The sequence below is a fragment of the Balaenoptera musculus genome, chromosome 20, assembly GCF_009873245.2.
Source record: "Balaenoptera musculus isolate JJ_BM4_2016_0621 chromosome 20, mBalMus1.pri.v3, whole genome shotgun sequence".
Lineage (NCBI taxonomy): Eukaryota > Metazoa > Chordata > Mammalia > Artiodactyla > Balaenopteridae > Balaenoptera > Balaenoptera musculus.
Genome location: NC_045804.1, coordinates 15,490,005 through 15,505,223, shown reverse-complemented (window position 1 = coordinate 15,505,223; position 15,219 = coordinate 15,490,005). Strand labels below are relative to the sequence as shown.

The 15,219-nt window shown below is 37.6% G+C and overlaps 1 protein-coding gene across 8 annotated transcripts in view; it reads left to right on the top strand.

Moving 5' to 3' along the window:
• TANC2 (tetratricopeptide repeat, ankyrin repeat and coiled-coil containing 2) overlaps positions 1 to 15,219 on the top strand; it is a 361,655-nt gene that overhangs the window by 93,259 nt on the left and 253,177 nt on the right. For all 8 annotated transcript variants that reach the window (XM_036836548.1, XM_036836547.1, XM_036836546.1 and 5 more), the window contains exon 3: positions 482 to 553. In XM_036836548.1, coding sequence (XP_036692443.1) covers positions 482 to 553 — 72 coding nt within the window. The remainder of the gene's footprint in view (positions 1 to 481; positions 554 to 15,219) is intronic.

The window sequence follows — 15,219 nt, the reverse complement described above, 5'->3', positions numbered from 1 at the left end:
GCTCTTTCATGTATTATGTAATTTTCCCATTATCTCTCATAAAACATGTAAATGTGACTTTTATTAGAGTAAAATATATAGCCCTAAGGATTATTTGACATACTTTAGATTAAATAAACAGATGTAATTAATTTAGACATTGCTTTAAATCAAGGCTTTTAAATTGAAATTCTGTGAATGAACTTCAGAGTAGATAACATTGCTTTATTATGTGCAAAGTAGAGTGTATATGTATGGGGGTAGGGAAAGAACACCTTCACTTTCTTTAGACTTTCAGAGAGGAGTGTAAACCATCCCCACAAAAATAAGGGTAAGGACCTTTGATTTGTGTATGAAAAATCCTCAAATATTTTAATGATTGAGCTTAGAAGAAATGAAAACAAATGATAGATATAGTAGTTTTAAGATATAGATGTTGCCAGGGATGATATTACATCAATTTCATTATCTATTTGCTTATGATCGCTCTAATTTTATGCAGATGGAGGGAACGAGGAAGGACCGGATCGAAGACAGTCAAGTGTAGACTCTCGCCAAAGCCGCTCTGGGCAAGGTAAATTTTCCTCAAATTTATTATTAAATTAAAAAGAATAGATACCAGCTATTCCTTTCCAATACTTAATCTGAGGACTGGGGTTTTCACTGGGTCAAGTTTAGATATTCTCATTTCTCATTTAAGAGTTCAGATGGTACAATCTAATTAGTTCCATATGATAATCATCTATTCAGGATAAAAGAAAATGAAAAATGGTCTCTTTTTTAACGATATTAAGGTTTTAAGTAATTTTGGAGCATTGTGGTATATGTCTGGATATCACTTTTGGAATATAACCAAAAGTAAATTTTTAGCAGTAACGTTTGTTGCAAGTATCATCACACTGGCTTTTGAAAGTTCATCAATGCAATATTTGTTGTCTTAGCTGTCTCAGAAGAAATGGGTTTTGTTTATAATTGTTATCTAAAATTAAGATCTTCTTACTTATTTTCCTTTTCAGTTTAAAATTTATTACCGTAGGCTTTTGACTGGTTTTTTTGAAGTGACAACTTCAAAACTAGGTTAAAGTATTCTCTACCAGTGGATTTTCAGATAGGCCTTCCCTAAGGAACATTTAAATTTGCAGGACTAGCACCTCCACATTTTTCTTTATAGTACTTATCACCTTTATATTTGTTTTCTCTATCCAAAACTAGAATGAATGTTGCATGACTGCAGAGATTTTTGGTTTTATTTGTTCACTACTGTATTTCCAGTGCCAAGAATAAGTACCTGGTATATACAATAGTAGTTACTGAATGAATACTGTTGGATGAATGAAGTCATCTCTAAGAGAATGAGAGTTAGGAACCCAGACTGATTAAAATATTGCAAAATTTCAAGCAGTCATTACTGAGTTTAGTTTTTTGAGAGTATTTACAAATAAAATAAAGCCTTAGATATACAAATGTGTGATGTTTTAATCCTGTAAAAGCTCCTGGTTCATTTATTCTATAATCCTCTTCCCCTTTTTCTCCAACTTTGCTCTTCCCAAGTTTTAGAGTTGTACTATTTTTAATACAATTGTTTGTTGCAGAACAAAAAGAAGAATAATATATGCAGGTTGATTTGGAAATTTTAACTTACACTAGTACTTTTAATCATTTTTAAATAATATGCATGTATTGTAAATGTCAGGAATTTATGTAAGTTTTCACTTTTTCACCTTACATGTATTTTGATATAAAAAAAATTAAGAGAAAAACTGAATTGTAATATATAAGTATATCAAATCAACACATTGTACACCTTAAACTTATATAATGTTTTATGTCAGTTATATCTCAATAAACCTTGGTGGCGGGGGAAAGAAAGAAAATGAGCTTATGTATTTAAAATCCTTGCTGGGCTACACCCCGCAGGCCTGCATGCCCTGTACTTGCCCAGCCTCAAGACAGAAGAAAGAGCCCAGAGTCAGCAACAGAGACATCAGTGGTTTAATGGATAGGAGAATCTTACATGTCTGAAGCAAGGTCCTGTGTGCAGCAGACAGTGGGCAGGATATGGCAGCAGTCTTCACTCCTGGGAGAGGGGATGGGTGGAAGTGTTTACCAGTTATAGGGGGAATTGATGTCAGGTTGGCTCATCGGTTACCAGGGAAACCACACCCCTCACTGCCCCTTTGATAAGTTATCATGGTGGAGATGTTCTGATCTGAAGATTAGACCAGGCATTTACTGATTAGGCTCTATGATTAAGAGGGAAGGTCAATCATGTGAGTAGGGTGTAGGTGAAGAAGGGACTGGTGAACAGGGGTTGTAGAGAGAGCAAGAGAACAGCCACCTTGGGTGCCCTCATCATATAACCCTAAAAATGAAATTAGTGCAAATTAATAGAAAAATAATTATACTAACTTTTATTAAAGTTTAATTTTATTTAATGTCACAGATATAGATGTGGGAGATTATTAATTTACCTTGTACCCTCTGAATTATGTCAGTTGAAATATTTTTCAAATCAATGAGTATAATTGAATTTTAGTAACAAAAGCTGAACTTAACAGCAAAATCAGTGATTTTCATGATCTGAGCACAGCTGCCTGATCTCAGAACTCATCAGGACTGATCTTAATTAGAAGTCATCAGGAACTGTATCATTATGAGAGTTAACTGATAGTAAAAGCATGTTTCTCACCTTCTTAGAGATTTTATTTGTAATACAGTAAGTCCCCTACATACGAATACTTCAAGTTGCAAACTTTCAAAGATGCGAACATGTGTTCCCACGTCCAGTCACGTAAGTTAGTTCACGTCTGACGTATATTATCACGTACGTGCATCCTCTACAAGTGGTTGTGCTTTTGTGTACTTTAATGTATAGTACTGTATAGAGTACAGTAGTACAGTATCTTTATGTCAAGCCCAGGATGTCCGGAAGCAAGCATAAAAGCAGCAGCATATAGCCAACTGTGTTAGTTGTGTTGGACTTTCGAACAAATTGGACTTACGAACGCGCTCTCATAACAGAACTCGTTCGTATGTAGGGGACTTACTTTATCTTTTTATTCAAAAGACAGAAATAAAAATACAAAGCCATCTATAATGAGTTGGAATGAATGAGAATCCATATTATCAGGAATAAAGAGATAGGATGAACAGATACTTCTACTTTTTCTCCTAAAAATAGTAGATCTTTTAGTAGTCCTAAAAGATCAGTAAAGGGGAATTAGAAAGGAGACAAAATCAACACAATTTTAGAAACTAGGGAGTATATGAATAATTGAAGACTGGACGCTAAACTCAGTAGCAGAGAAAATCAAGAAAATAATCTGATTTACCCTCCAAAAGACTAAAATAACTCAAGAATGGCAGCATGTGGAAGTGGAAGTGAAAGGAGGATTGGTTGAAAGTCAGTTGAAGAAGCCCTTGGTTCCTGGGACCTCCTTCTCAAAATTAGCTAACCAGTCAGCTGGACAAGTGCCCAGCTCTTCACCCCTCACTTTGGCAAAGCCCAGAAATTTATTCTTTGGAGAGGGCAAAAATAGAGACTCTATCTAGAGCAGAAGACACCAGGCATAGTGGAGGGCAGGAGTCCCATACTGAAAATAATCAACCTTTTAGTCCTTTTCTCCTAACTATGAGCAGCTGACCAAGGATTACTAGATATTTGAGGAAACCCTGTAATATATGAAAGGTAGAGATTAAAATAAACAGGATAGAGCAACTGAGAACAGATCTTTTGCAGAGGAAAATAACCATTATAAACAACTTCAGGGAAATAAGAGAAAATAATACAGTCATGAAATAAGGAGTTACTGTAAAAGAGTAATAATTCTGATTTTTAAAAGAGGCTCTTAGACATTAAAATTCTGATAGCAGAGATCAAAAAAGCTTTGTCGAAGTACTTAGAAAATTAATGTTGAAGAAATCTGTGAAAAAGTCAAGTAAAAGAACAAAGGTTACAGAAAAGAAGTGAGGAGTATTAAGAAACTTACAGGGGCAGTCCAGGAATTTCAGTATTCTGATAATAGTAGTTGGGACTTCCCTGGTGGCGCAGTGGTTAAGAATCTGCCTGCCAGTGCAGGAGACACGGGTTCGAGCCCTGGTCTGGGAGGATCCCACATGCTGTGGGGCAACTGAGCCCATGCACCACAACTACTGAGCCTGCACTCTAGAGCCCGTGTGCCACAACTACTGAAGCCTGCGTGCCTAGAGCCCGTTCTCCACAACAAGAGAAACCACCACAATGAGAAGCCCACGCACTGCAATGAAGAGTAGTCCCCGCTCACCACAACTAGAGAAAGCCCGCACGCAGCAACAAAGACCCAACGCAGCCAAAAATAAATAAATAAATTTTAAAAACCCAAAAAACAAAAAACACCAGTAGTTCCCAGAAGAAACAGAGAAAATGAGGAAGAAATCATCAACAAAATGACTCAAGAAAACTTTCTTGGACCAAAGAACATGAGGTTCTGGTTCAAAAGGCTTACTGAGTACTCATTACAATGGATGAATATAAACACAAATTAAGACACATCATGGTGAAATTTCAAATCACTGGGTGAAACAGAAGATCTTTCCATGCTTTCAGAGAGAGAAAAAAATGTGTCAAACAAAGTAACAGGAATCAGTTGGCTTTGGACTTCTTAATGGTAGCATTAGATACTAAATGAGAAATGGAGCATCATCTTCAAAATTCTGAGGGAAAATAATTTCAACCCCTTTGTATTTCATATGCATTGAAACTATTAATCAGATATAAGAGTTAAATTAAGATGTTTTAAGACATGTAAGGTTTTTGTTTGTTTTTTTGGTTTGTTTGTTTGTTTGTTTGCCTACCTTGTACCCTTTCTTAGAAATCTGTTGGAGGATGTGATCCATCAAAATGAGAAAGTCAGCCAAATAAAAAAGGGAAAGGTTACAGGAAATAGGAAATTTAACAAAAGAGAAGGGTAAAGAAATCTTCAGCATACAATGAAAAGACAGGGTTGGAGGGCAAACAGACCAGATTGGAGTCGGTTAGAAGCTTCCAGAAGAGCCATTCTCAGGAAAATGAAATTGGTAGAAATCTGATGCATTTAATTATCTTTAGAAAAGTTTTAAGTAATTGATGAAAGGCTTAGGGTTGAATTGGTGATAAATACATAAAGTATTAAGTGAAAAAAGATCTAAACTCAAATAAAAGCAAGTAATGTGTGAAAGGAGATGTTAGAATAAGTTCTCAGTCCTTGGGGTAGTGTCTGGAGTAGCTGAAGTTCATGTCAGTCACCTCCAGTGGTAAACCATATGAGTTTTCTCCAGTGTGGTACAAATATTTTTATTATTTGATTTGGACCATTATGGTTGAGCAGTAGTGCTCTAAAGCAGGGTGAGCAAATCTGGCCTGTGTGGCCTGCTTTTGTACAGTTAATAGATTTGATTTGCTAAGACACTTTTAATTATTTTTGTATCTGTGTTCATGTGGGATATTGGCCTTTAATTTTCCTGTCTTAGGATGTCTTTGTCTGATTTTTGTATCAAGGTAATCCTGGTCTCATAGAATCAGTTGAAAGTTGAGAGATACTTCTCCCTCTTCAATTTCCTGTAGTATTTTTTATAGAATTGATATTATTTTATTCATAAATGTTTGATAGAATTTCCCAGGGAGGCATCTGGGCCTGGAATTTTCATTGTGGGAAAGTTTTAAAATATAAATTAAATTTCTTTAGTAAATATAGGACTATTCAAATTAACTCTTTCTTCTTGAGTAACCTTTTTAAATCTATAGAATCTGTAGTGGTGTCACCTCTCCTCATTCCTAATATGGGTAATTTGAGTATTCTTTCTCCTTGTCTTGATCATTCTGGATAGAGATATATCAATTTTATTGATCTTAAAGAATCAGTTTCAGTTTTCATTCATTTTCTGTATTGCTTTCCTGTTTTCTATTTTATCAATTTCTTCTTTGCTCTTTATTATTTCCTTACTTCTGCCTGCTTTGGGTTTAATTTTCTCTTCTTTTTCTAGCTTCTTAAGGTAGAAGCTAAGATCACTGATATTGGAACTTTCTTTTCTAATACAGGAATTTTAGTGCTATAAATTTCCCTCTATGTACTGACTTAGCTGCATTTCACAGACTTTGATGAGTAATGCTTTTCATTTATTTCAAAATACTGCCTAATTCCCCTTTTGGTTTCTTCTTTAACCCAGGTGTTATTTAGAAGTGTGTTGATGTAGTTTTCAAACATTTGAGAATTTTCCAGATACCTTCCTCATATTAATTTCTGGTTTAATTTTGCTGTGGCCGAAGAACACACATTCCGAGTTAAATCACGTTTTATTGAGATTTGTTTTATGGCCCAGGAAATTTTGTATCTTAAATGTTCTGTGTGCACTTAAAATATGTGTATTATGCTCTTTGGGGGTGGAAGGCTCTATGAATATTAGTCTGGTTGAGTTAATTGATAGTGTTGTTCAAGTCTTCTATATCTTTGCTGATTTTATGTCTGCTCATTCTGTCAGTTATTAAGAGAGGAATATTGAAATCTCAGACCATAAGTGTGGATTTATCTATTTCCCCTTGCAGTTCTACCACATTCCTCATACCACTGATCCTCTGGTCAGAAAGGATTCCCCTTCCTCAGAGATTTAAGTATGCCCTACAGCTGCCATTACTGAAATAGTCTTACCTATAGGCGGGGCTGGAAGAGGAAGGTAAAAAGAGAAAAAGGCCAGATCTTCCCACTCTCACAGTCCTATATGGTCTGTCCCCCCACCACTGCCCCATTTATACTCTCTAATCAGAAAGAGAAGACTTGTATCTGTTTGACTCTGGTGTGCCAATCCAGGATTTGGATTTCTTTTGAGTTCATGCTGGGAGTTTGGTGACATTAAAAAACAACAGGAAATGCATCACTGAATTGGTTGTCCTTCAAGCTCTGGTTTCCTTCCACAATTTGCCTGCTGCTGTTTAGTTTTCAGAGTCCTCAGATTGCTGCTCCATCATTCTTTCCAGGGTTTTCAGTTACATTCATGGGTTTTAGTTATATTCAGTTAAGGCAGAGTGTGCTTACTCCATTTTAACCCAGAACCAGAAGAGCTCTTCCATTTTTTTTTAAATAAATTGATTTATTTTATTTATTTTGGCCACGTTGGGTCTTCGTTGCTGCACATGGGCTTTCTCTAGTTGAGGCAAGCAGGGGCTACCCTTCGTTGCAGTGTGCAGGCTTCTCATTGTGGTGGCTTCTCTTGTTGCAGAGCACGGGCTCCAGGTGCACGGCCTTCAGTAGTTGCGGTGCGTGGGCTCAGTAGTTGTGGCTTGTGGGCTCTAGAGTGCAGGCTCAGTAGTTGTGGCGCACCGGCTTAGTTGCTCCATGGCATGTGGGATCTTCCCAGACCAGGGATCGAACCCATGTCCCCTGCACTGGCAGGCAGATTCTTAACCACTGTGCCACCAGGGAAGTCCCTTTCCATTTTATTATATTTTGTGTTGGCCTGTCTGGAGGGTAATATTCAAAATATTTAATAATTGGTATGCCATAAATATCAACCAACCAGAACAGATGCCAGTCTGTTCAGAACAAACATTATCTTTAAACAACTGATATGCCTGTAGAGGGCCATAACGCTTGATAATCTGCCCTGCCTGATTGTGGATATAGTTGCTATTTAAGTCTCTTCTCAGTAGTAATGGCAGACATGTAAGGTAAGGTGTCTGGTGAGGTGTGTTAATCTTTGGGCATGAGGGCTCTCGTGTGTTAACTAACTAGTTTGGCCTCTGATCTTTCAGATGCAGTGGATTCTGACTCAAATATACCCACACTCATTGCTCTGGTTTAGGGACAGAGACCTCTGATGTCATCTGCTTATCAAATGTAGGAGATGGGAGATGGCCTGACTGCTTGGACTGAATCAGATCCCATGCCACTCATTAAGATTGCTGCCCCTGAGAACTTCCTGTTCCTTGCATCTCTTGCTTTTGTGGTTAAAACAGACCTGGAAACACTCTCATCTTTTACAGTTATCCTCCTACACATGCTGTGGGCTATAATTTCCTCCCTCCAGTTGCATGTAGTTTCTGTCTTCCATGGATTTCTTAACATTCCTCCTCCATTATTGGCTTTTTGTTTGTTTTATAATGCTTTAAGAATTTGTTCTTTTTAAGATACATTTTCTATCATTTCCCCACCACCTATATGGTTGTCATTTTAGTCTGAACTACCGTCGTTTCTTTCCTTTACTACTATTATAGTGTCCTTATTATTTCCATTCTTGCCAACATATAGTCTGTTGTCCATTTGATAGCTATACTGCTCTGGTTAAAATAAATCAAATCGTATATTTCCCCAAACTTGAAAAAAAAATTCTCCAGTGGCTTCCTATCACATTCAGAATAAATTCCAAAGTCATTTTTTTTTTTTAATTTAGGGAAGGCTCTTTTATTTATTTATTTATTTTTATATTTATTTTTGTGTTGGGTCTTCGTTTCTGTGCGAGGGCTTCCTCTAGTTGCGGCAAGCGGGGGCCACTCTTCATCGCGGTGCGCGGGCCTCTTCACTATCACGGCCTCTCTTGTTGCGGAGCACAGGCTCCAGACGCGCAGGCTCAGTAGTTGTGGCTCACGGGCCTAGTTGCTCCGCGGCATGTGGGATCTTCCCAGACCAGGGCTCGAACCCGTGTCCCCTGCATTAGCAGGCAGATGCTCAACCACTGCGCCACCAGGGAAGCCCTCAATTCCAAAGTCTTTATCATTCCCTATATGACCCTACCTAAGCTACCCTTTTCCTAATACTTTATGTCCTCCCACTCCCTTCATTATCCACTTTGTTTCATCTATGCTGGCTTTTTTGCTTAAACATGTTAAAGAGTGTTTTCTTTTCAGGGCCTGTACATTTGTTCTTTCTTGACTAAAGGACTGTAGATTTCTACTCAGGTCAGAGAGGCCTTCTCTCTGACCACCTAAACACCCAGCTCTAGCCTTCATAATTGCCACTACTTTACTTGTTCATTGTTGTCTCAACTACCAGAAAACTGGTTTCATTTGAGCGGAGACTTCGTCTTATTCACCACTCTAGCCTTAGAACACTTGCGTATAAAATTTTTTCAGTATTTGTTGAATGAAGGAATGAACAAATATCTAGCACTTAGTGTGCATGGGAAAGTATGTGGATGTGCCCAGGTCACATATTGATCCAATATTCACTTCTGTTATTTATGTAACTGAAAAAGTAAAGCAGCAGTGTGAGAAATTTGTTGGATGTATGTAGTTTGTCAGACTATCAACTATCTATTGATTTGTGAATTGAGGCTCTTGAAATAAGACTGTAAAACTGATTGTGACAGTTTAACCCTAGTATAGCCTTTAAGGTTGGGTGGTTATTTTCGGCTTTCCAGCGTAGCATTTTGTATATTATTGGGTTATAGTATTTACTACATTTGGTCTTATTTGTCTGTTGGATCTCTATTTTTCTTAGTAATCTAGGAGTTCATTAATGGTAGGATCTTAGCATCTAGCACAGTACCAATGTCTTGCATTTAGGCCATCGAATTGATGAAGGAAGCTTATCAATTCTAGGAATTCTGGTTCTGTATTTCAGAAATCATGGGGTACTTCATCAGAATTGTTTTTTTATTGTACTAGCTCCATTTTCTGAATCAAATGATTTTTCATTAGAGGTCATCTGTACATAAGCCGACTTATTGCTTCTAGATACTAAATAGGTGCATGAGCTTATGTAATATGGCTGAAACCCAGTTTTGATTCACTTCTTCAAAGATAGCATTATGCAGGCATTAGACTCTGATATACAAGATGTGTATTGGTATAATAATGCCTATGATCAGTTCATGCTGGAAGACTGGGAAATTGTACAGTATTTGACTTTGTGTGATTCCCATTATTTTTAGCCAGTTTCATTTGATTATTACATGCTGGTGTATCTATAGTAATAATGTACTAAATTTTCAAATATGCTGTCTCCTGGTTCTTTTTCTTTCCTTATAAACATATGAAATATTTCGTAGAAATGAGATGTGCTTGAAACATATACAAATTATTCTTTAGTCTGGTGATGATGATTTCTTTATTAAGCTCAGAGTGTTTTATTATATAGAATGATAAGGAAAATTATTTCAATATTCAGTATATCATTTCTTTATCTCAGTGTAAGAGTATATCTGGCATAGTGGCATCACTAATGTACAGGATTATTTTGTTGTTTTAGTACTTTCTCCTTCTGATAAAAATTATTTAGCTTTCAACATAGATTGCTTTAGGAATAAAGAAAAAAATTTTAATAATACATATGTGCCAGGCTCTGAGCTAGGTGCTTTCACAAAATCCTCATTTAATTCTCAGAATAATGCTGTGAAGTAAGTATTATTTTCAGTCGGAAAATATTTCAGGCTTTACACTAATCTATGCCAAAAGTTTCGAATCAGACTTGTTGGTAGCACATATTTAGAATCTTTCCATTCTGATATTTAAAACACAAATTTGTTTGTTGATGGTTGGACCAACAGACTTGAAAAGATCTGACCTTAAATGATAAATCCCTCTGAAGTGTCTTTATTTCTAGTCATATTTCTTCTGAGATTTAACTTCTTGTTGATAATTCTTTGTGTAACACTCTTTTTTCCAAAAAATTAAACTTGAAATTGGCCCTCTAGCCAACAATTTCTTATTATCTTAGGGTGCTAGGGGTATGTCAATGTGTTTATACATTTCAGTTACACTTTATATTTTTTAATGTGAGTTATAATAATTGTATTAAGTAAAAAATTACTTTTATCAAACAATGTAGACATTTAAAAAGGATACGTTAGGACTTCTTCCTCTTCCACTCCCCTAAAGTAACTAGTATTAACTGTATTCAGTCTGTATCCTTCCATGTTTTCCCCTAAACTCATACTGGCACATGCATGGGTGTGTGTGTGTGTGTGGGTGGGTGTGTGTGTGTATTACTTTGAAGATTTTAAAAAATAAAATGCAGTTTTAATTCTCTTCTCCCTCAGTTAACAGTGTAGCATGGCCATCCCTCCAGGAACATACTTAAATTCTAATTTCTTAAAATCTGTATAATCCTCCTTAGCTAAGTAATCCATATTTTTTTCCACCATTTCCTCATCTATGAGTGTTCAGATTTTCAAAGTGATTCATAATAATTTACTTAGTAATATCTTAAACTCTAGGAATATGCAACCCTAAGCACGTTTTGTGTCAGAACATATTAAGTATCCTACTTAGTATTATGATCATTGGACTAGTTAACACTAGAAGGTTTGTAGAAGCCACTCCTTGCTTATCCATATTTATGAATGAAACGGAATAAAAGCATGGGAACTAAAAAGGTTGGAAAAGGTATGTTGGACATTTAGAAAGATTCTGATTTAAAATATTTTTATCTGAATTCTTCTGGCAAGAGATAAAAATGACAAAAACCTCTTTGAAAAACTTCATAAGTTTTATTGAAGGGTCATAAAGAGTTGGATAACAAAGGATGAGGAAGGAACCTATTAGTGAAGCCTAGGGTAACATTATTATCTAGTAAATACATTTTGTGTTTTGTTTTGTTTGAGGACCAGGCTGGATTTAATAAGTTTTATTCCTAGTGAAAGATTGAAGAGCTGGTTCCCACAAGGGGGCAGACTAAGACAATCTGAAATCCTTGACACTATAAACAATATTTATTTTAAATTCATAATTGATTTACTAAGAAGGAAGGGGAAGTCACCAGGGACTAGAAATGAGTAGAGAGACAACTGACCAACCATCCCGTGAATGGTACCGTATATTGGGGGCATCCACCTGCCTCTTCCCCAGTGCATGCGTGAACTTTTGGCAGGTTGGACACTCAGCTGTGGCTGTAGTCAGGTTGGCCTCAGTGAGCAGAAGCCCATATTGCTAAGCCCATGTATAAATTGCATTCCTGCTACCATGGCCTCTTTGTTAATGAGCCCATTGGGCAAAGATAGAATGGCTGGGTAAAGAGACTGGCTTAGTCCTCCAAACTGGTTATTTTATCTACGGGGTTATTAAGCACCTTCTCTGTAGAGTTTGCCCTTTGGTAAGCATTCACATGGGGCATAAATTGCTTCATATTCTGTGCCCTTTCAAAGAGGTCTGTCCATATACCTTATCCCCAGATTTCCTTGTCACCAGTTCTCTAATTATTCCTTCCAAATCTCTGAATATCCAGTCATACCATTAAACACTGTCCATGAGTCAGTATAGAACAGTATCTCTGTCATCTCTCCTTCCAGGCAAAATGAACAACTAGGTACCCTGTTCAAACTTCTGGCCCTGGAAGGGTTTCCCTTCACCACTGTCCTTCAGGACCCCAGAATGGGGCTCTAGTATTGTTGTCATCTGCATGTTATCATGCAGAGATATCAGTAAACAAGCTTGATTTTTTTTTTCCCCCTCAGTGAGATGGTCATAGAGAATTCTCCATGAGATAAAATATATCCAGATTGAGAGGAAAGAAGCAATATAGCAGGAATAGGAACCTTGGGCATATGGGCCACTTGCTTATGCAAATTATTTATGCCTTCAGGACCTGCTCAAGCCTGATCTCATGTCCATCCCTTCCTTCTGATGATGAAGTGCTTCAGTATACACCCAACCATAGTGCTTTGTTGGTCCAACAAAACTTAGTTCATGATGGACTGCCCAGGTCACATGGTAACATGGTGGCCCATGATCAAGCAAGCATTCATTCTAAGGCCCTGTGGTAAGCCAAAAGCTGTTTTTCAAAAAAGGGTAATAGTTATTTGTACCGGATGACATAGCTTTTTTACAGAATGCTGGAGATCTGGCCTGAGATTCACCTAAAGTTGTGCAATAACCGTTCAAGATCCCTATCTAGCACAGATACATCAAGCAACATTGGATCTAGTGGGTTATATAACCCAAGTGGCAAAGCAGCTTTCACAGCAGCCCATATGTGTTGCAGAGCCTTCAATTGCTGTGGGCCTCTCTTACATCCAGCAGTCTTGGTAAATGGTTCATAGTTGCATACCCAAATGAGGAACAGATTGCTTCAAAAATCCAAGGAGGTCTACTGGGCATTGCACTTCTTTCTCAGTATTAAGAGAGAGTAGGTGCAGCAACTTCATCACCTTGAAAGGGATATCTTGAATTGCTCAAGACCATAGGGCTCACAGAAATTTTACCAGTGTGGAAGACCTGTGAATTTTTGTGGAATTTATTTCCCACCCTCTGGAGTGCATATATTTTACCACAGTATTTAGATCAGTTGCTGCTTCTTGTTCACCAAGTCTAATCAACATGAAATTATTAGTGTAGTAGACCAGCATGGTGCCCTTAGAATGGAAAGGCAGTTAAGGTCCCTGTGGATTAGATTATTACTAAGACCAGGAGAATTAATAGCAGGTAGGCCAGTGAAAATGTATAGCTAACCCTGACAGCTGAATGCTTACTGCTTATGATGATCTCATTCTCAGGTCTGTAGCTGCAGACCTGGTACCAGGGATATGTTGATTTGCTTTAGCAAGAAAACCACGTCTGAAGCAGCAGCAGCAGTGGGATACACAACCTGACTAAGTTACAAAAATCCATTGTCATTCTCCAAGATTTGTCTTTCTTCTGCTTAGGCCATATAGATGAGTTGAATGGGAATGTGGTAAGAGTCATCACCCTAGGATCTTTCCAGTATTTAGTGATTGGATCATACTTTTTGCCTTATATTCTAGAAACTAAGTGAACTTGATTCTGGACATAGGTGTAAAGCTTTACTGTGCAATACAGTAGTCATTGACCACAGGGAGCTGTGAGTGCCTGAAATGTGACTGGTCCAAAAGGAGATGTGTTGTATGTGTAAACTACACACTAGATTTTGAAACTTTCTGTCTTCCCGTTCATTCAGTAATGTTTGCCTTTACTTATTGAAGCATTGTTGTAATAGTTGCTTTAAGGTCTTTGGTGTTTAATTCTAATATCTGTGTAATCTTGGGAATAACATCTGTTGACTTTTCCTTCTCATGTTGAGATTTCCCTGTTTCTTCATGTGCCATATTATTTTGGATTATATCTTGGACATTTTGAATATTATGATATGAGACCCTAGGTTTTATTTAAGTTCTAAGGAAAAGGTTGATTTGTGTGTGTGTGTGTGTGTGTGTGTGTGTGTGTGTGTGTGTATGTCAGTGTCTAGTCAACCAGATTACGTTCAGGAAACAGATTCCTACCTGCATTCTCAGGGCTCTAGTTCCAACGTCAGTTCGGTTTTCTGAGCATTTCTCTTTAGATTATTTCCCTGTGTGTGACCCAGTGTCCATTCTGGGACCAGAGTTGTAGTAAGTATATCTTGTTGCTCTGTTCTTAAAGCCTATGGTATGGATGTTTAGGGTCACATCCATGCACGCAGAGCTCAGAGGTGAGCCCTGAAGTTCATATACAACTCTGTGCGATTGTTTGCTTGATATCCCTCCACACCCCAATCTTACCAACATTTTCCAGCTCTCAGACTTTCCCTTGCCAGTAGTCTGGCTAAAAAACAGGGACTCTAGTTTTCCTGTTCCGCTGTTCAATTCCTACAACTGTGTCTGTTTCCAAGTCAAGTGATAAGAGGACAGAGAGATAAAAAGCAGTGAGGATTTGCCTCACACTCTTGGGATTACAATTCCTGGGGTCAGAAAAAAGGGTTCACTTCTCCCAGGGTTTTAGGTGCCTGCCCAGTCACCACTACCATCTCTCTGCTGCTACTGCCATAGAATTGGCTGGAGACCAGGATAGAAGAGAAGGGAATAAAGAGGGATTTCCCCTAGTTTCTCAGATCAACAAGGGCCCCCTTCCCTGTTCCTCACTAGAAAGGGAGGGATTTTCTTGGAGCTTTTTCTTATCCAGTGTACACTTCTCAGTTTTGGGCTGCCTTTGGGTCCAGGCGAGGCAATACCTGAGAAAAAACATGGCAAACTCACCATCACTTCAATGGAACTTCACATTCTGTGCTTCTTTTCCAATCTGCCTGCTACTGTTTATTTTCATAGTCTTCAGATAGGTACTCTATGCATTCTTTTTGTTTGGTTGGTTTTTGGTTATAGATTTATTTGTTTTAAAAAATAGATTTTCTATTTTAGAGTAGTTTTAGGTTCACAGCAAAGTTGAGTGGAAAGTACAGAGTTTCTATATATGACTCTTGCACCCACACACCCACAGCCTCCCCCACTGTTAACATCCCAGCACCACAGTGGTACATTTGTTACAATAGATGAAGCGACATTGACACATCATTATCACCCACAGTT